The following is a 22,123-nucleotide window of genomic DNA, read 5'->3' as shown; positions in this document are numbered from 1 at the left end:
CATTGCCATAAAACAAAAGTCAGATGGTACTATCTGTTTTCTTTTGACTCATAGTAAAATTCCATGCAAAAAAGTACCCATATGGGTACTTCGCAAATGCAATGGTGATAAACAAGAATGCTTTGGTACTATACAGAGACTCGGTCTGGTACTGCACAAAGACTTTGGTACTACACAATTAAGCTTTGGTAAAATAGAGTGAGTCCTTGATACTCTATAGATAGTCTTTGGTGCCTCTAGGGAAGGAAAAGATATTATACAGAGGCTTTGGTAAGTTCTATAGATAGGATTTGGAACTACTAGTATACAATTGAACACCAAATTTGGTACTGCACATGGGCTTTGGGTCTATGCAGGATAGCTTTGGAGCTACATAGGAATGCATTGGTACTATATATAACCTTTGTAAGATATTGTACACACAATTTCCTGGTTCTCACCTATAAGCATGTTGCCTCTGACATACTTGAAAGTTAATTTATTCACTATTGCAACTACAAGGCTCCTTGCCACATAGGTTTTCTTCGGTAGTGTGTAGTACTCTTCACTTTGTCTTATGTTTCCATTCTTGGCCAGGATATTTGGGGAACTTGGAATTAAAGAGATAAATTTGTGTTTTTTGGAGACTATCTCGGTCCTTGGGCCTCAAGGATTACCTTAAAGTTTTAACCCTCCGCACAAGGTACATAAAAAATTTCTTTGATTCATACTTTTAAACCTTCTAGTTTGTCATTTAGAGATGTTTCTTGTGGTCTCTTCCTTTGCAACGTGCCATGGTGTCATGTTCTACAAGAAATTTCAGACATCCTCTAACATGTAGAAATTACTTGGAAATGTGACAATTATAGTTATGCTAGAAGAGTTATTTTTAGTTGTTTCAAGTTGTGTGTGTGTGTGTGTGTGTGTGTGAGAGAGAGAGAGAGAGAGAGAGAGAGAGAGAGAGAGAGAGAGAATGGGTATATTGATATTGACTTGCTTGTACATATGAGGTAGGGGGGTCGTGTTAATACTACAAAGATTGTATGTAGGGGGTTATATTAGTGTTTCAATCTCTCAGGGGGTTCACCTTTGAGAAACTTTTCATATAACGTGCATTCAAAGGGTATTAAAAAACCCCTTTACTTACATGCTTAAGGTAATAAAATGAGCCCTTTTTCTTAAAAAACTTACATGTTCTTCTCTAAAATCAATTATAAAACCCCTTCTATTAGTATAATCCTGTTAAAATGTTAAAATTTTGGCAATTAAAAAACCCATTCATTTGAACTCACGTGGTAGCTTACATCTCCAAGAGGTGAACTCCCCGAGTTCAATCTCCGTAGATAGGGGGCTGGGCTACCATGTAAGGGACCATATAAAGGGGGATTTTATAACACAATGTCGAAACCCTCTATAGACTGGAACCAATGTTAGGCATGTGGAGAAGCTTATCGGTGAAGAACATCACTATGGCCGTGTCTTTGAAGATAGCTAGCTGAGACCACACTACAGACAAACTCAAAGACACTTTATGCTCCCCTTTGACATCAATGTTACGGGTTAGGGAATCCTTAAGAAAGTTTTCCCTAACCACATGGTCGAACTCTACAAAATATTATCCTAATACTTCATGCCTTGCAGCCACACGAGGGTCGAGCTAGAATGCAGAGGGAAAATCCATGCTTTATCGATCAAAAAACTAACCTGGCTTATGGGAGTGATTCATGCTTCACTGCTCCTACCGTCGACGAGGAAGGAAGTTCACAAACTCAAAGGATGTAGTGGGCATGAGCACGTCATGCCGAACCCTAGATCCACTCCATCCTCTCTCTCTCTCTCTCTCTCTCTCTCTCTCTCTCTCTCTCTCTCTCTCTCTCTCTCTCTCTCTCTCTCTCTCTCTCTCTCACACACACACACACACACACACACACACACAACCTTGATTACATACATTATTATGAAGCATTCATTTTAGTCACCATTACTATGTAGGCCTCTTGATTTTACCACTTGTTTTATGAGGAGACTTACTATCAATGGTGAGGGGTTTTGATGGATTCTCTACTTTAAGAGCAAGATAAAATGCTAACTGATTGACTGCCTGCAAGAAGGTAATCCAAACTTAAGAGGGCGCTCACAAGGACACCAAATTTTTGTAAATTATGGTCTTTAATTAAGATTTAAGTGGGATTCTAGCCAAGAATGGCGAGGGATTATTAAAAGTAGCCCAACCTAGTCAAAGCGTGGTCACACGTGGACAAGCTATCACTATTTTTTTTTTTGATGCAACTATGCGAAAATCATGAACTTACAAATATAAGATAACTAGCTGGTCAAGAAGTAAGTCATCACAAAACCACAACCTTAGGCATAGCCAACTTGCAAGAATTACTCATAATATATGCAATTATTTGCTCATTAATCATACAATAAGAGGGGCTTCAGAACATTATTGTAGAAAAGGCCCTGCATTAAACAAGCGTTTGTTTGTTTGTCTTTGAAGGATGTTGCTCCTGCTGGAATCAGAGCTAGCCATAGAAATGTTGAGGTCAAGGGAGAGGTCGACGTTGGGGCTATTCATGTACTGATATTGGCTTGCACTCGCACTCTTGTAAGAGGGTGCCTCTTGATGAAGATGATGTCGAGGTTGCTTGCTTGCAGAGAAACCACACTGCATGGAAGCGCTTGCCTGCGTCATGTTGTTGTTCAGTTGCTCTTCTGGCTTTTGCACAAATAGTCGTAGAGTGCAATCTACATCCCCTCTCCCCTCCTCAAATAATGGTAGTGTCCTTACAACCTCCACATCCTCATCGACATTCATATCCTAGCATCCACCCAAACATCAACATACACATTAATTAGTTCACCAAACTACACCAAACTACAAAATGTAAAAACATTGCCAAATTCTAATGCTTTTGATAAATTTTATAGCCAAATTCTATTGCCCATATCCGATGATTGAGAGGTGTGTAAACATATTCTAATGTACACGTATATAAATATAATTCTTAGAGGCAAGTTTTCATAAAAGTATGTAAGGTATACACTAAGCCTAAGTTTTTTCAAAACAATGTTAAATCTCACACGCACAAAAAGACATATTAGAGACTCTCTCTCTCTCTCTCTCTCTCTCTCTCTCTCTCTCTCTCTCGCGCGCGCGCTCGGAGGGGGGATGTTGTCGTACATTATGGTTTATACAAGATCATCAAGGCTTGATCCTTGTCCCATTTATCATGCATAGCCAAAATATCCCGCTCCCCCCCCCCCCCCCAAACCCAAAAAAAAATTCACTATTAGCCTTGATGGTAGCACCATAGTATTGAGTCCCTCCTCTAAACATTCACTTACAAAGTATGTCTTGAAGTTTAGAGAAAAATTGAGTGGAAGAGGGTACGTGGTGGAGCAAAAGGAAGACAGAGGCGAGGGGATGCAAGCACATGCACTGTGGCGAGGACCTGAGTTGCAAACATGTTCCATGTGCCTTTGTCTCAGTAGGCTCATGTTGCAATGGTACATTTGAGGTGAGAGTGCCCAAGTGCAGAACCTGCAAATGTCATGAAGGCATAGAATGCCTGTGTGCACATGTGTGTCTCTTTGTCATTTTTCTACAGCAGCAGCGGGTGCATCAAGGGATAGTAAGGGGAAGGGATGGATTGGGATTGTGAGGCCAAAAGGATGCTGTGGAGGCAAGGCGACGTTGGTTACGATGCAGGCGGGATGTTACAACGGTGCAATGCAAGCGAACAGCACCGTGATGGAGGCTATGTGGAGCAGGGATCGGGGAACCTTTTTCTTTTACTTAGGATTGGAAGTTTCAAACAAGCATCGGCGCACTTCAGCGCTTATGCTCCTCAAGTTGGGTCGTAAGTGGAGGAAGATTTGTGCATGGTGAGGGTGGCAGACTGGATCCTAGCAAGGACGAGAGGATGACATGATGTAAATAGACTGTGATGGCAAGGGAAGGGAGATGAGGGGACATCTCCCTAGCAAAACGATGATGGTGCGAGGAGCTGTGCGGGCTGTTAAGATGATGTCAACAGTCCTCTAGTTTTGCTTTCAAATTCCCAAATTCCCAAAGAATCTACGACACTAATTAATTAAGTATGATTAATGTAGACCAAGGTAGGTCTGCATACATGTCTTTTTAATACGAATCTCACACCAGATGCTTGCATTGGGGGAGACGGCACGTGGAGAGAGAGAGAGAGAGAGAGAGAGAGAGAGAGAGCACGCATCTGTCAGCCACCAGGACACGGTGGACAGGTGGCAAAGAAAAGTCCGCGATGGCATCACTTTTTTTTTTAAATGCATTCAGTCGCACACAGTGCAACGAGCATGCGGCGGTGCATTGGCTTAGTCCAGACGACCTGTGTGCCATGGGCGGACTACTCCTCCTCGCACCGCATGTGCAGAAGCTTGTGCACGGGCCGCAATAATTGCTGGGCAGGTGCCACAAGAGCTCTGCCTTCGCCCTGGCTGCTTTGGCAGGCTCGCGACCTCTGTCTTCGCATGAGCAGCTTGGCGAGCAGAGCTGTCGTAGGAGCAGCTATGGCGAGCAAAGCTATCAGCGGTATGGGGCAACCTATGGACACAGAGGTGTCAGAGGGCAAGGAGTTGTACATTCCGGTGGTAGAGGGGCAGGCTATGGACACAGAGGCAGCAGAGGGCAAGGTCGGTGCAGCTTGGAGCAGCAGACAGCGAGGATTGAGCCTGCCCGAGCGGGGGAGTCTGTGTCCGTGGGGACTGTCGGCTACAAAGAGGAAGCATGAACTTGTTACATAACGTGAGAGGAATCTCTCACAGTATCTAGCAAATTAATGTTTTTTGACCCACTAGCAGTTGCAATGAGTAGACTATCATATGAGAACAACATAAGGGTATTATGATCAATTACATATTATGTGGCTATCATATGAGAGAAACAAAAGGGTATTATGATCCCTTGAACCTTATAGCAAAATTATGAAAGGTTATTACTCTTACAAAACTAGATTTCAGAGACAAGGGCTTATTATATATATATCTTGAAAATTTCATAAATAAGGGATTTTCAAAAAACTTCATAAACGCATGTGAGACGATAGATTTAGACAAAGTGACCTTGTCTGGCCCTTCATTCATTGGGATTGAGAGTGGAAAATCACGATCTAATTTCCCTATCTATGTACCATGCTTAGAATTTGTTGATTTCCAATATGCTCATGTTTATGACCTTACTGGGCTAGAAAACCTTATCTTCAGAGAGTTTACAATGATTGATGTTAGTCTCCAAAATGTAGTGCTAAGGGCTAGAAAGAATATTATTTTGTAAAGGGTAGATATATGAGATTCAGGGATCAGAAAATACGCTGTAATATAACTATGAACCCATCAAGAGATTCCACATCTTGAAACGACTAAGGTTCAAATGACATAGGGTTTACTATCTTTAGCCCCTTTGAAATAATCTATAGGCCTTACTAATGCCCGGACTATGTATGAGTTTCAAATCCAAATTGTGTAAGAGTCAAAGACTCTTTAGAAAGACTACATCTCCACTATGGAGTATATATGGAGTGTAGGCCTTAGTTGTGAAATAAGGCTAAAAACTTTGTTGCATAGAGATGTAACGTGAATGTTGTTATGGTAATTGAGATACTTTTGACTAATATGACTCTTGTATAGTTTACAAGGTACAATTTAGTATTGCCATCACAATTTCATCGACACCAAATGGCTCATGTGGGATGCACATCTAAATAAGGATAAATTGTTAAATAACAGACATCTCTATTTTTGTAACCTCATTTACATGACATTTTTCCTGGATTTGTATGAATCTTAAAGTATACAGATAAAATTAAGTACAAAATCTCATAGTCATGTCCTGCTCTAGTACATATCTCTCTACTCCAACAAATGATATTAACATTGCATACTAAACATTCTAAAATATATTCATTTGTTTGTTTCATGTAAATTCTACTCTTATGTTAAGAAGACTTTATTTTGTAGTTTAATAGCTCTCTAGTTGGCAATCAAGGACAGTTGTATGATTAGTATAAGGTAGACTATTCAAAGATGTAAGTTATATTGGTAGAGCTCCAACTAGATTGGATGGCTCAAGTTGGGTACAAAAGTGGATAAAAATCCTTTTATAATGCCAAGTCCATCTATAGTTTGAAGTGTGTCTCTGTTTTAATGATCCCTTAAGTTTAACAAGTAGGGAGCCAAAACGTTGTTTTCACAAACCTATTAATTAATTAGTTTTTGTTTTTGGGGGGGGGGAGGATTGTTTTTTTTTAATGCTTAAGGGGAAACCAGAGGGCAGCACAGGTGTATAGCCTAGTGGTTAAGCTTGAGACTTTGTTCTCCTACGTGCTGAGGTCAAATCATGTCCATTAGCAATGGTTTTAAATCGTGGGTTGATTGGAGATGCTAATTGGAGATGCTGAAGCATCTTGAGGAGATTCTGTGTAATGGAAAGAGAAAGTAGAGCCAGTAGGTCTTGCATCGATGTGTAGGAACCCATGTTCAAAAAAGAGTTTCTTTTGGTCTAATGTTGTGCTGCTCAATTCATGCTTTATGATTCATTCCTCTCTCCCCTTGGGCGAGCCAGTAGGTCTTGCATCGATGTGTAGGAACCCATGTTCATGAAAGTAGAGCCAGTAGGTCTTGCATCGATGTGTAGGAACCCATGTTCAAAAAAGAGTTTCTTTTGGTCTAATGTTGTGCTGCTCAATTCATGCTTTATGATTCATTTCTCTCTCCCCTTGGGCGAGAGGTAGCCCTGTGGGGAGGCATTAAGCGTATTACCATAGCCTCATTCTCAAGCCAAGCCCCTGAATCTCGTGGCGATGTCAGAGCCCTTTATTGGACTGTCCAACCTCGCAAGACCTCGACCTAGCCCTTGAACTCACGGCCCTGAACCTCTCGCAGCCTTGAACTTATGGATCTCTCATAGCCTAGGCGATCATCACAACTCTCCCTCACGAGCCTCAATCGCCAAGCTAAGGCTCTGTTAAGCCCTGGTTTACAGTGGGGTCACAGTGGTTTCCAGTAGGTCACAAGCCTCAGCCGCCAAGCTAAGGCTCTGTTAAGGACTAGTTTACATTGGGATCGCATTGGTTTACATAAGGGTCGCACTGGAGCCAAAAGTCTCATCATGAATACCCCAAACATTACTACAAGGAGTTGACCAAGTTTTGTAACCGTTGTGGCAACACCAAGTAAAAGCAACCGGATCAGAGAGCTTCAAAGAGTTGTTGATCAACATATGGAAGAGAATCGCAGCCTCAAAGCATGTCTTAGGAAGATTGAGGCACGCTTTGATTCTATGGTCAATCTTTCCAGTCAAAGTCAAAGAATTTGAAGTCAAAGTCACTCAAGATCACTCTAGAGGCATTAAAAAGTGCAGACCTATGTGACATTAGAGCTTCGAGAATAGAAACTTTAGGAAGATAACTCCTTCAAGGTCTAGATTGATGGGCTTCCCTCCCCATGGTGCACCACCAATGATACACTGGAAGAGTATTTATCAAGCTCAACAATATTCTTCAAACAATCCAGATGAAGCCTGAAGCCATTTCTTGGATCAATGACACCCATACGCAAGTTCCACATGAGCATTGCCTTTTCACTTTCAAGGAAATAGAGGAGCAGGTGAGACTATTGCGCCAATCCCACCTCCTCAAGGGAATAAAGGTTTGGATTGTTAAAGAGCTGACAATGAATCAACTCAAGATGAAAAACCAAGAACTCAAAAAGGTCTACAAAGCACGAAAACAAGGTAAATGGGTAGTATATCACGGAGGTAAGGCCATCATCCAAGAGTTTTGAACTTCCAAGGGGCTATCCCTTACCCGGACCCACCTAGGTTTTGTTTCTTTTTTCCACCCTCGTGATGTATCTACTGCCTTAACTGATATGTATCTAATGCCTTCACTTAGAAGGTCGCGTTGTAATGTTTTTTTTTCCAGTCCAATGGGTCATATTTGACCTTCGTGGACGATAATACAATATCTCTCTCTCTCTCTCCCCCTCTCTCTCTCTCTCTCAATATCAATAGTATGCATGCATAAAAGTCTAGTGTAGGGGTGAAGACTGTAACATTTAATGGTCTAATAACTCATGTGTAGCGGAAATTAGCATGAACATAGTGGGCATTTCATTAGAATAGATTCCTAATGAGAATTACAAGAGTGCTTGGGTGGAGAGAGCAACAAAAAGCATAACATCTAGTTAGATAGCATCGACAATACTTTCAAAAGAGAGAGAAATTAAGCTATTGACAACAGTTGAGGACCGGATTTTCATGGAGCCGGTCCCCCCTCCAAAAGGCTTTGTATTATGGTTTCTCCCATCAAGAGAGACATTGTACAATACAATTCTTTGTGTTCCTTCAAGACTAGCTAGTGCAATGAAGATGGAAACTTCATGCACTAAGCAAAACACTTAACAAAAACAACTTGAATTATCCCCATTCTCAGACCCAAGACCTCACACACCTTCGAAGATGGTGAGAGCTAGCAGGGTATGAGAGTAGATTGAGAGGAAGAAGGAGTATCTTACGAGAAAGATGTACATCTCCTCACATAATCACTCATATGTAGCATAACTTAGCTTAGTAATTAGCTTGGTAGAGGAGATGAGCATGCATTGAAGCTTGGCTCTTGGTTGGATTTGCATCCACATGCCAAGAGAGTGTTGATGTAGGCTTCTATCTCACAAGCTTGGAGTAGGTGACGAGTTCTCCATTAAAGCTTGGGAAGAGATAGTCTTCTTTTTCTTCACACATGAGCTTGTGTGAGTGTGTGTGTGATAGCCCCCTCTCTCTCTTGGGCGAGCCCTCTTGCTAATTGCTCTTCCTGAAGCCTCATTGGCCCTCCCCAAGTCAAGCCAATTACAATTAAGCAGCATAAGTGATAGCCTTCTGACATGTGTCCCCCTTTCCCCTTTTGTGAGAGCTTTAGGTAATTAAATAATTAAACTAAACTCTCATTGGACCCCTTTGCCTCCTGGGCAATAGGAATCAGGCAAGCCATGGGGCTCCTGAATGCTCATTGGACCCCTTGGGAGACTGCCCAATAGTCTTTTAGGAGACTTAATTCTCATTGGTTTCTTTTATTAAATGTTTTTAAATTAATTAAACTAGATTTACTCTAGCTTAATTCTCATTGGTCCATTTCAAGGGTCATCCAATAGAAATTGGGCACACCTTGTGGGCATTTGGCCTAGGGAGCTGACATGTGTCCCTCATTCCCTTTGTGTAAAGGGAGCCTGTGTGTGTGTGTGTGTGTGGCTTTCTCTCTCATCCCCTACCTTTAGGGCTCGCCCCCTCCCATGTAGGGATGTGCAAAGACTTTTAGGGCACACAAAGCATCCAATTTTCCCTAGGGTTGACCTTTGGACACAACCTTTGAATTTTGGAACCTTAGCATTTTGGAAGTCTTAGTGGGCTGAACCTTAGGGTCTTTTTAGCCCATTGTTGCACATGGCTCTTTTGCAGATGGCCCCCCCTTTGGATCCCTATTTTCCCTCCTTTGGATCCCTACTATGGCCGGTCTGCTAGCTTAACCAATATTCTAGCTTTTTCTCCCCTGGCCTTCCCCACATTAAATGATCAGTTTAATATGAGAAAATCATTTAGGAGAATTAGATATTGATTATTATGACATTACCTCTCTCTTGAAATCATAGTCGTCCTCGACTATGGTGTAGAGAAGATAAAGCATGTTCATGAGTCCTTTTCTTAGCGGCTAGAGGATCCCTATGTTACCCAACGACGTCATTCCACAATGGATGACTAGTCCATTTGGCGCTTGAGAGCCTGAGGCTTCCGCAAGCATGTCTGCACATTAGTCCTATCAGTCTTCCATAGTAGAGTTGCAAGCTCTACTTGGTGTTTGGGAGACGTCGTCTCCGCAAACTTGATCTAAGCATGCATACTACTTCATTTTTGTGCACAAATAAAGAAAAAGAGAGTCTTATAAGACAAAAATTTTGTTCATTTTTAACATTTTGTACATTTGCTTACTCTTGGGAAGCATTGTAAGCATTGACAAGGTTTAGGTTATCCTTTAATTGTATGCCTTGCATCCATCTAGCATCTTCAAAAGGATAATTCTTAAACTTAATAAGATATCGTCGGATAGTCTTACCGCCTCTTAGTACCTTGCCTTCATGTCGGAGAATGGACTCGGGCTGCAGCACCTCTTCTTGGTCCTCGATCTCCGGTGGGTCTTCAATAGTTGGTTCTTGAGGTGGTTCTCCTTTGTAAGGCTTTAATAGGCTCACATGAAAAGCATTGTGTATGAGCCAATGATTGGGCAGCTTGAGTTGATAGGCCATCTCATTGATTGGCCTAAGAATCTGAAAGGGACCATAGTACCTTTTTGCTAGTTTAGCATAGTACTTTTGGTGACCCGTAGGATTCTTGCCCGTTGTGTGCCTTAATCGAGCCTTGGGAAACTTTAACAAGACCCAATCGTTTTCTTTAAAGGCTGGGGCTCTTCTGTGCTTGTCAGCAGCAGCCTTTTGCCTTTGCTGTGAGATAGAGATAGCATCCTTAATCTTTTGGAAAGATTCTTGTAGGTCTCGGCTATACTCATCTGCAGCAAAGATCTTCCCATGTACCTTAAGTAGCAAGGGACTTTTTTATCTTCCCTCAATTACCTCGAAAGGTGATTTTCCCGTGGAAGTATGTACAATGTTATTGTAAGCATACTCCACTAAGGGTAAGTACTTCTCCCATTGGGATCTTTGATCTACTTCCGTTACATAGGCTTTTAGTAGATCGAGAATGGTTAGGTTAGCTATTTCACTTTGGCCATCAGTTTGTGGATGATAGGCCGAAGAGAAGTTTAGCCTTGTTCCTAAATTCTCAAAGAGACCCTTCCAAAAATTACTGGTCATTCTAGGATCTCTATCCGACAATATGGACATGGGCAAGCCATGGTACTTGAAAATTTGTGAAATAAAGAGGGTTGCCATTTGATGGACTTTGATAGTCTTTTTGACAGGTATAAAATGAGCTTGTTTACTAAACCTGTCTACTATCGTCCATATTCCCGTATTCCCATGGATAGACTTAGGCAATCTAAAGATAAAATCCATGGATATGCTCTCCCATGGTGAATTAGGGATTGGCAAGGGTTGAAGCAATCCAAGTTGCTTCCCTCTATCAAATTTTGTCTTTTGGCATACCACACATTTGGAAACATACTCTTGTATGTTCACTTTCATGGTAGGCCAATAGAAATATGTTTCAATTCCCTTTAAGGTAGACTGAATCCCTCTATGCCCCGCATAAGGTGGAGCATGAGATTCATACATTACTTTCTCACGTAGTGAGTTAGTAACGCATAGTCTATTGCCATAGGGAAGATAACCATCTTGTAAAGTAAATGGTTCTTCTTTCTTCCCTAATGCAAGGGCTGAAATCACATCTCTAAAATCGGGATCAATAGCATACTCATCTATCATTGAAGATAGATCATTGTGAGTTGCTATGGAAACCGCATTCACTCTCGGACGTCTTGAGAGTGCATCAGCTACTTGATTATGCTTGCCAGCAATGTGAGCAATATGAAAATGAATTTGCGAAAGGAAATTTGCCTACCTCATTTGTTTGTCGGAGAGCTTGGTCTGCGTCATGAAGTACTTAAGACTTTGGTGATCCGTTCGCAGAATGAAAGGAGTCCCCAATAAATAGTGCTTCCATGAGTCTAAGGCATGTAGAACTGCAAGGAGTTCCTTTTTTTATATGCCTAGAGCTTGCTCAACAGGGTCGAGCCTTCGACTCTCATAGCCTATGGCGTGCCCTTCTTGGAGCAAAGCAGCTCCAAGGCAATCACCACAAGCATCGCATTGGACCTCAAATGGTTTTGAGAGATCCGGTAGTGTAAGCACAGGTTGAAAGATAAGCTTTTCGAAAGCATTGTTCTCCTTAGCAGACCAGTATACCTAACACTTTTCTTTGTTAGGTCATGTAATGGTCCCCCAATTTATGAGAACTTTTCTATGAAGCGTCTATAGTATGCACACATACCTATGAAGCTTCTTAGTTCATGAAGATTCCTTGGTTTAGGCCATCCTTTTATTACCTCTAACTTGGATGGATCCATTTGGATGCCATCTTGAGAGATAATGTGACCTAAATACTGAATCTCTTGCAAGAAAAATTCACTTTTCTTTCGATTAACATAAAGTTTATTCTCTCTTAAAACTTGAAATATTACCTGGAGGTGTTGCTTGTGTTCCTCCAATGAATTAGAGTAGATGATAATATCATCAAAGAACACTCCAGTGAAGGTTCGATGAGGCCTGAACAGCTTCTCCATCAAGCGGTTGAATGTGGCTGGTGCATTGGTCAAGCCAAAAGGCATGACAATGTATTCGTAAAGACCAAATGTAGTACGAAATGCGGTCTTTACAATGTCTTGATCAACTATCCTTATTTGATGCTAACAACTTTAAAAATTTCACTTCCTCAATTAAAAAACCATTTATGTAAATATATTTTTTAATGAATATACCTAATTATAAATCTCTTATTTTATTCACACGTGCTGTTTTATATTTTTTAATAAACGCCCCAAGAATTTTATCGCCACACACTTACTTGCTTCTGTGCACCTTAAGTGCTTCTATTGATTACACTTCTTTCTTGGGTGGTATTTACACAAGTATTTCACCAACACTCTCAATTGAAATGGTTATTTCATATGTTTCTCGGTGGTATGATACAAACATTGTATGCAAAGATGAGAGCAAAGAGAACAATACACACATTGGGTCTAATCTAGTCCCATGTATGAGTGAGCTTCTTCCTTGTGAATTTATTGGTTGTATTAGCTAAACTCAAAATGTGAGCTCACAAGGAAAGGTACAATCCTTTTTGGTAAGAAGTAACTACTTTATTACATAGAGTTTGCATGGTTTAATAGAGGGCATGCTTTTCCAAACTAGAAGTAGAGGTTGCCAAAAGTGAACGAGTGCTCGTAATCCTCATGCACACATCCTTCAATAGATCATCATAATTCTCACCAACATAGACTCCAAGATGGATACAAATAAAAATCATTATTTAATTCCTACTTTGATAACAAGGTGTCTACCTTGAGAAGTTCCAAATTCTTTTTGCCATGCCTATGTCCACATGGTAAAACTTCAAGATTTTCTTGACAATTTTTATGCAAATTTCACAATAGTGAATGGTGTGTAAATAAAAAATCCAAAAAAATTACATCAGCTGCCATGCTCGTCTCGAGCCATGGCACCACGGATTCTATCAACATCCACAGGTTGACAGGGGAGCCACCCAGACCCAACAAAGCTATTAAGACCAAACAGTAATAAACGGTAGATAAGCTGAACACATCAGCTAGATAAGGAAGCCACCCTTGCAAAGAAGAAGAGCTAGGGGGATCAATGCAAAATGGAGTTCTTGAAGTATCTGGTTTCCCCCCCCCCACTTTAAGACTCCTGCTGCTCTATTGCATTTTCTTACCATTTCTCCTGATCAACTGCCCCCAGTCTTAGGGTAGACCACGTTGGGGCTAACAACTTGTCATGAACCTCCACCCCTCTCCACTTTCCACCTTTCAAGCCAAGTTTAGCTGCTTCATCATATCTTTGATCATGATAGCCCAAACTTGATCCTGTTTAGCCAAGGAAACAACAAATTTGGTGCAACAAGCTTCTGCATGGGCCATAGGGTTCAAAATTCTGAGGCCTCCTTGATTCCCCGGCTAAGCAACTGATTCCCAACGGGCCCATTGCCATGGCATGGAGGATTTCGTGTTGTTTTTCCATCAAAACCTTTTAACTGGTTCTAAGAACTCTTTCCACTGACACTTAGCCATCTTGAGAAGCGGGCTAGTGAAGGAAATATAAGGAATCATAAAGGCATTTATCACTTTATCTGACCTGGAAATGGGAGAAGAGCATACTCCCACCTACTCAATTTTGTTTTGATTTTTCAAGCACCCACTCAAATCTTTGCTTGTGAGTTACGTCCACCCCTAAGGGGGCTCCCGTATGTCTGAAGATATTCCCTTTTGTGACAATCTCCCCCCACTAGTCAGAAGGGTCAAATGAGTCATTTTCCGAAAGGGAGATCAACCTTGACTTCTCTATATTACACTTGGACCCCAAAGCTACAGAGAATATTTGAACAATCTCCATAGCTTTCCTGATGACCTGGGGGCACGCCTTCAAGAAGAGGAGAGAATCATCTGCAAAACGTTTTGCTAGGAGTTGGCTATTTCTTGTAAAGCTACGCCTTGCAACTCCCCTCGTTCCGCACTAGCTTTGAGCGTCGTGATTAAAGGATGTGATCCTATGGCAAAAAGCATGGGGGCCTGAGGGAATCCTTGCTTGATAGACCTTTTGACCTCAAAAGAGCCCACAATTATATCGTTGAATAGGAGCTTTGACTAGCTTCCAGCTCCCAGTACACTTACCAGACCACATGGGTGAGGCCCAAAGCCCAAAGCTTCCATGAAGGCTTCTATATATGTCCATGTTATTCTGCCATAAGCCTTACCCAGGTCCAACTGTAGCAGAACACACTCTTGCTTTGTGACAATTGCATACTCGATGCCCACCATTGCTGCCAAGATGTTATCGTAAATGGACCTTTCTTTGATAAACCCATGTTGATGGGGAGAGATGATCTTGGTTAGTAAGGGGGCTAGTCCGAGGGCTACAACTTTAGCAATAATTGTGTAGGCCACCGACATCATCGATATAGTGCACCAATGTTTCAATTGAGAACAACAGATGTTTTGGGATGGGTTTGATAAGCCCTTGCTTTACACTTATCTCCAACGACCCTTCGACAATGGCTTTATTGGCCAACCTTGTGATTGGAACCTTGAGATCATCCCAAAATTCTCTATAGAATTCCACTGTCATCCCATTCCAACCGAGGGACTTCTCCTTGCCAAGGGCTTCCAATGCTATTGAACATTTGTCTTTGGAAAATGCCCTTTCCAAGAAATGAGCTTCTTAGTGCGGAATCTTCTTCTTGACACTCTGAAGTAAGGTCCCTCTGGCTTCTTCCACTTCTTGGGACTAGGTCTCTGGCCGTCCAATTATTTGACTAAGATAGCTCAGCATTAGACCAGCCATCTCATCCTGGTTATGAACTATTGTCCCTTTCTCATCACAGAGCGAGCGGACGTGGCCTTGGCTCTTCTTGATTTTTAAAGCCCTAAAAAATTGAGCTTGATTAGAGGCTTCTGGTTGAAGGAAAGTCTCCCTGGAGAGAATCCTTGCCTTTCTGATATCTTCTAACTACTCATTAGCAAGGTTAGATTTGACTTTGAGCCATCGTTTGTGATCATCCTCAGTAGCAAGCCCATTGGATTTTTTGGAGGTAAGCAATTGTACCTCCGCTGTAAGATGCAGAAAATGCACCTCCCTAGCTTTCTAGCTTCGGGGGCCCAAGGTTTTGATTGCTTTCTGGATGCTCCAAGCAAAGAGGTCCCACGCATTGTGTTTGTTGAGGTCGACATCTTTTTTGAGCTTACCCAGTGCTTTCTTGGTTAGATTCCTGAAAAGAGGGTCTTTGAATAGGTGTGGCCCTATTACTAATAGTTTTTTCCCATCTCTTGGGGTCTGCTCCTCCCATGTATTCTACTTAAAATATATGTGCACAAGTATGTGATCCGAAAGGCTTTTTGTTGGGAATACCTTCATCTCTATCATGACGGTATTGAGTCATCTTGGTGTGAGCAATAGCATCTGTCCAGCCTGGAGGAAGTGCGGGCATACTGGAGGCTTGTGTAGGTGAAACAAGGCGTGCTGTTCCATGGGTCGATTTCCCATAAGTCGATCATTGCCCATTTTTTGCACAAACTTTGCCATTTAGACCTTTCCAAGCCAGCCAATATACTGGAGGATCCTGTTCTATCCCTGTTCTTTTCTACCATATTGAAGTCGCCAACCAACAACCACTCACCTTCAATAGGAGTATCTCTAAGATGCATCCATAGTTTAGCTCTGTCCTTTGCATTGCAAGGGCCGTATACATTCACAATGGTTAAGGGATGCCCTTCCCATCTGATTCTAATCCCCAGGATTCTGTCGGATGGGTGGTTTAGAACCATCTTCGACTCCAATTCTCTGTCCACAATGCTGAGGACTCCACTGAAACCGTTACTTCCTTCTCCATAGAATACTAGTTTCTTTCCTAGTGACTGCTTTCTCTTGGTATGGGCATCTAAGTGGTGTTCCTGGATGGCCCAACAGTTGACTGCCTTCTACTTTCTTATTTCCTCCCAGAATAGGGTACTCTTCTTACAGGTTTTCTACCCCTTTACGTTCCAAGATTGGATAGTGAGAGACTCCAACATTAATGAGGGGTTCATTAGGAAAGAGGAATAAATTTTTCAGCATCCGAATCATCCTGCCCCCCCTCTCCTTGGTCTCATGAGAATCTGGGGTTTGAAGTTAGGGGATTTCTTTTCTTGCAGTACTCCAAAAGGATTGTGCAGTGGAACAGTGAACCCCCTCCTTTCGATGGGATAGAGAACGGACAAGAACCTTTCACCTCAAGTGTTCTCACGACTTGAAGCACTTTGGAGTCTCTTGACATTGCCTTCACCCTTTTGGTCCTTTTCAGACAAGGGACTTGAACAGCCGTCACCGTTGTCACTATCATAAATTTTGGGGTATCAGCAGGAGAAATGATCTTATTATTATTGCATGCACCTTCGGAAATTCGGGGACTTGATTCCTCCACAATCTTTTCTTGCATTTTTATAGCCATCATACCTTCTTTATCCTTCCCTGCTTTTGCCCCTTCGTTACTACCTCATTGCTTCTCCAGTCCTTCCATCTGGGTTTCCATTTCACTGAGGACCTATGCTGCCGGAGCTGCAGTACCATTAGACTTCAAGGGGCAATCCTTGGCGAAGTGCCCAAAGATGTTGCATTCAAAACATGCTCCAAAGTTGAGCAGAATAGTAACAAGCCCAACTCCGACATTAATTACCATGCTCTTAGGTGGCGTTTTAGACACATCCCAGCCTATACAAACCATGTTTGAGGTTCTACCAAACCGTCTCTTGCTAGGTATAAATAAGGGAGCGCCCAGTTGACTAGCGAGCATCTTGAGATTATCCCATAGCCAGCTAGGCAGTCCCACAAACTCAGCCCAGACAGGATGAAAGCCTTGTAGAGATTCACTTGAGTCGAACACTGGCTCCCAAGGCACGACACAGATCGTAGTCCTATTAAATACTAGGGGCCCTTTGTCGAGGATATTTTCCACATCGAAGGCCTTTTTGAATCTACTGAACAAAATCCTTTAGCTAGGTAAAAAGTAGTTACAAATGCTCCTCCATGACCAAGAATTTGAGGGCCCTGAAGCCATTGAATCATCTCAAACCTGTTCGGGATTCTTCCAATGAACCCAAATACCAGCGTTAGTTGAGCTTGCCCGTGTAACTATTTTCTTATAGGTGTTGGTGGAATTGCGACAGTAATAGCCTCGACAACCTCCACCTGCTGTGGCAAAGACTTTCTTAAAGCAGAATAGGCCCGATCTGCCAACCCATCTTCAACCAGCCCACTGTAATCTATTTGGGAGCAAGTTCTTTTGTTGTTAGGGCCGAATTCAATCATTTTGTTGACTTCCTTGAGCTCTTGCTGAAGTCCAGCTTTTGTTGTAATCTATTTAAGAGCAAGTTATTTTGTTGTTGTTAGGGCCGGGCTCAATCATTTTGTTTACTTCCTTGAGCTCTTGTTGAAGTCTACCTCTTGTATTCTGCAGTTTTCGATATCTCCTTCACTCGACAACCCTTCTGATGAGCCTTTTCCATAATCCTTAGAGTTAGGCCCCTTGAGTATGCTAGCAAACGAGATGCCTGGCGTGCGAGCTGCAGATGCACTTGACGCCTTGCTAACGTTCGTACAAATGAGACCCTGAGAAACCCCGTCTTTGAGGGGTTTTACCTCAAATTTGGACCCTTGAGCTGAGCCCATTTCCTCTCTTGTTTCCTCATAGGGAACTTTTTCTATTGAGACAGTTTTGTCCTCTTTCGTGGTTGAAGCTTTTGACGGATTGGGACTTGACATTGTCGCATCATCCAACGGTCTCAAGACCGAGCCGTCGCCTTTATCCATCGGCATGACTAACTCTATTTTGGGTATTTTACCCGCCGCTAACATCTTTGAAAATTCGACAATATCGGGTTTCATTACCACGCGACTTGGTTAACCTCAAGACCCTAGGGACAACAAAGCTTTAAAGCGCAAGGGAGATAATAGCATAGGCGTGGGATAATGATCGCGATTATTAACAAAGAGCTAATAATCGTAAAGCTTAAGCACGGCGAGACCGTGTTGTGATAAATAAGGCGCGCACAAAATGCCACAGGCCACGTGCAGCAGAGAGCGAGCTTGACAATGGCCAAGGGGAGCAATGGAGCCAGAGGGAGACTTGACTCCAAACCCCAATGAGGACGATACCACAACCAGCAAGTGCGCAGGAAGCTCCTAACAAACCCCTCTCAGAAGCTCAGCTCCCCAACTTGTCTAAAGGCGATTATTAACTAGAGGCACAAAATGCGATTATTAAAGAGTATAATCGCCATGTCGGCAATCACAAGGGCGATTATTATCCTGCCACGGCAGACGAAGGGGGCAGCCGTTGGAACTCAGCGTATGCAGGCGGGCAGGAGGGGAGGCTCCCTTTTCCTATATGAGAAATTTTCTAAATCTTCTTGTGCCAAGGTGCAGGCGCTCAGTCCATAAGCAGGGAGATAACCCTAACCTCGGACCTGGCGCAACGTGTCCCGCTCGCACTCAAAGGTTCCCTTGCTTCGCTCTCAAAAAACCTCTCACACGCAGTTGCGCCAGCTACACCATCGCTCACAATTTCTCAGAGCTCACCATCGCTTCAGCTTCTAAAACATTCTAAGCACTTTGTATTGCGCATTCTCTCGTTGGCACGTGATCTTTCATTAATATTCACAAGATTCATACCCAAAACAATATCTATTTCTAGAATGTCTCCGGAAATCTCGGACAAAGTCATTATCCTTAATCAAAACTTGTCACAAATTTTGGGTCATTGGGTCTTTGTTGTATTGGCTTGAACCCAGCAATTTAATGAAGCACTTTGTCTCCTCTTTTCAAATTTTTATCAATGGCAATCATCCTATTTCATGATACAACATTCAGTCCTTATAGCACCCCATGTAAATTCTTTTGTGATTTTGCAAAAAAAATTGAGAGATTCTTTGTGACAAGAAACTAATGAAACTGATTGAATCTTAATAGGACATGAGATTCTTTTTTGGTCCATGCATAATGCAGAATACAATCAAATGCAGGCATAGATGACCTCATATGAAGATAACGTATACTTTGCATGCAAACCAAAGAAATGAGAAATTCTTGGCCCTATCCTTGTTTGCATATCAAGCTTCTTTCTTCACCACACATCATGGAACAATTCCATGAAATAATAAATATCTCATTGAAAATTATCATTTCACAATCATACCAATCATCAAAGTCTTCTAATGAACCTTCTTTGTTTTAATAAAAATATATAAGTATCGCAAACTTGAAAGAGAGAATTGATTTCAATAAAAGGGTGAAGGCATGTATTGGTTGTACGGCTCGATCTACCATATACATATATAAGCCAATCTTTGTGGGATACATCAAAGTAATAACATGTTTTATAAGAGAGATTCTCTCTTGTGCAATCTCACATACAAATCAAACTTTTTATGCTACACTTAAATCAAGTAATGTCTATTATGTATTAGGGATATATGTCATGAATACGAACCACAAAATTTGTGTTGCACAAAAAAAATAAGAATATGTGCCATGCATACAATCCTCAAAATTGTGGGTGGGGGGGGGATGGTGGGTGGGTGGGTGGTGTGGTGGTTTATAGAGAATAGAACCTATATTTCCCGTGTGAAAGAGATCATTTTCGTATTCAATCTATAATTTTTTTCTTGAGATCATTTTTTCAATGCGCTTCTATCGGTGTGGATCAGGGAGATAGTTTCAAAAGATTAGATTTTTGGTTACCTTGATGTCCTGTAGGGGGTAGAGGTTTCAATGGGTCTTGGAGAAGGTAAGGAGGAAGATGTAAAGATGGGAGTATAGGATGATTCCTTTCCCTAGAAGGGTGATACTAATCAGTTCGTTTATGCTCCCATACATAGCATTCACTAGTCCAATTCTCAAGCTAGCCAAGTGCAATTGGAAGGAGTTCTTGAAATTGGAGAAAAGATTTTTATAAAAAAATAACACCAAAGAGGCGGAACCTTGGCAATAGCTCTGATGGGATTCCATTTGCAAGACCAGTGGAGTAAGGAGGACCAAGGGTTATCTGCCATGCTGTCCATGCAGAGGCCCAATGTGCCAAATTTCTTACGGAAATCGCGAAGCAAGACCAAGCATGGCCTTTATGACAAGGGAAATGATTGGGAAGGAAAACTATTCTCTCATGGTGGCCAATGGAAGGGCCTCAAGAGGCATGACAAGATAATTGGTCCTAGATGGTCCAACCTCAAATTGGGAGGAACAACAAGCACGTTGGTATGGAAGTGCAATAGAGGAACGAAGTCACTAGAGTGGAAAGAGCTAACTAGGTGCTTCCAAAACTCCATCATCCACTAGTCCCCTTGGCTCTCTAAAATTGGAAAGAGACCTTTGAATCCTTTCTCAAGAGATACATCCAAAAAGATGAACAATAAAGGACTTAGAAATATCTCTTATTTTGGGACAACAGTAACAGGAGATGGAAAGTTTTATATCAATTGGCTTCCTAGCTGTGAGAGACTGGGGACTGGACCATGCTCATCACCTCCTAGCCATGCCCTATATAGGCCCTTGGCGTGTTAAACATAGGGACCCCCTTGACTGCATGTCCATCCTAGCCCTTGGCCCTACTCGATCCTACCCTTGGCATGACATTACTCCCCTCTCGAAGAAGCGTTTTTGTCCTCAAAAACAACAGTGGTGATCACTAATTTTTTCCACAGTGGCATCCTTCATGGATGCAGATGTTCGCTTGACCAAAACATGGTTCATTAAGAGGTTCAATGCGACCAAGGGTAACATCTTGATTTTCCACATTGTTGTTCATTTGCAACCGTCTTATGTTACCGGTTCAATTCCAACATGGTGTAGAATCCATTTATAACTCATTTGAGTATGCTAAATGAGTTATCACAACTAAGATGTATCCAAAAGAGTACCTCTTTTCACTTTCCATGAAAGTGAGTTGATGACATAACTGATCAGCCAAGCTTAAGTCATTGACTTGTTATCTTCTTGTATTAGTAAACAACCCCACCATAACTAGTGTTCAAGGTTAAGAACCTGACTTGTATATGAAGAGACTAAACCTAGTGGCAAACATGCTTTAACCTATGGTAAGCAAACTCCCAATTAAAGCAATAAATGTTTTCTAATTGGATTTTTTGGTGCTAGCATACACACTTTGCATATCCTTTAACAGACGACCACACTTTGTAATCTACCTATCCTCTTTGGATACTTACAGTATTGAGGTGTGTTTCCCCATGGTTTATAGACAGTCTTTCCAAACGACTAGTAAACAGGGATGAATAACCAACTTGGTTAACTCGAAATATCCACAAGCACCCAAACCGAGCCATGACCTCTATTGGTGATTGGTAGATTCAATAGTAATATCATAGAGATATTGCACATAGAGTGCAAAATGCTTCATAAGAAACTACTGTGATGAATATGCATACCACTCCAAATCAGCCTTTGCTAAACACTAGGGTCCATAACACCTAATGTGCATGCATTTAGCAAAAATGGATTTGAACCTGCATATCCATGATCATACTTGCCAATAATTATGGCAAATGTGAGGCTCCTCGCACACATGAAAGAAGAGTGTAAATAGTTCGGAAAAGAAACTAAATACTTTCTACTGCAATCATTTGCAAGCCTTGCTAAAACGTTTGAACCATAATAGAATGTGAAACATAAGTCACTTCCAGTTACAAACAATGAAACCATTTCATTAACTCATAGCCTTGCTATATGCATAAACAACCATCCGTTAATGTTGTGTAGCAACACTTGTACCTCAAAAAGTTGTTCTAAGTATCCGACAATTTCTAGCCACTAAAATTGTTTCTGA

The 22,123-nt window shown here is 41.7% G+C and overlaps 1 protein-coding gene across 2 annotated transcripts in view; it reads right to left on the bottom strand.

The window, feature by feature from the left end:
* Positions 1 to 2,324: 2,324 nt before the first annotated feature.
* The window catches only part of LOC147441584 (uncharacterized), a 43,387-nt gene continuing 23,588 nt past the window's right edge, over positions 2,325 to 22,123 (bottom strand). For both annotated transcript variants that reach the window (XM_086483161.1, XM_086483162.1), the window contains exon 6: positions 2,325 to 2,803. In XM_086483161.1, coding sequence (XP_086339287.1) covers positions 2,429 to 2,803 — 375 coding nt within the window. In that variant the 3' untranslated portion in view covers positions 2,325 to 2,428. The remainder of the gene's footprint in view (positions 2,804 to 22,123) is intronic.

This window comes from Adiantum capillus-veneris, chromosome 15 (genome assembly GCF_014529385.1).
Source record: "Adiantum capillus-veneris isolate H3 chromosome 15, ASM1452938v2, whole genome shotgun sequence".
NCBI classification, from domain to species: domain Eukaryota; kingdom Viridiplantae; phylum Streptophyta; class Polypodiopsida; order Polypodiales; family Pteridaceae; genus Adiantum; species Adiantum capillus-veneris.
Note: the sequence above shows the minus strand (reverse complement) of the source record. Positions and strands in the feature narration are given on the sequence as shown.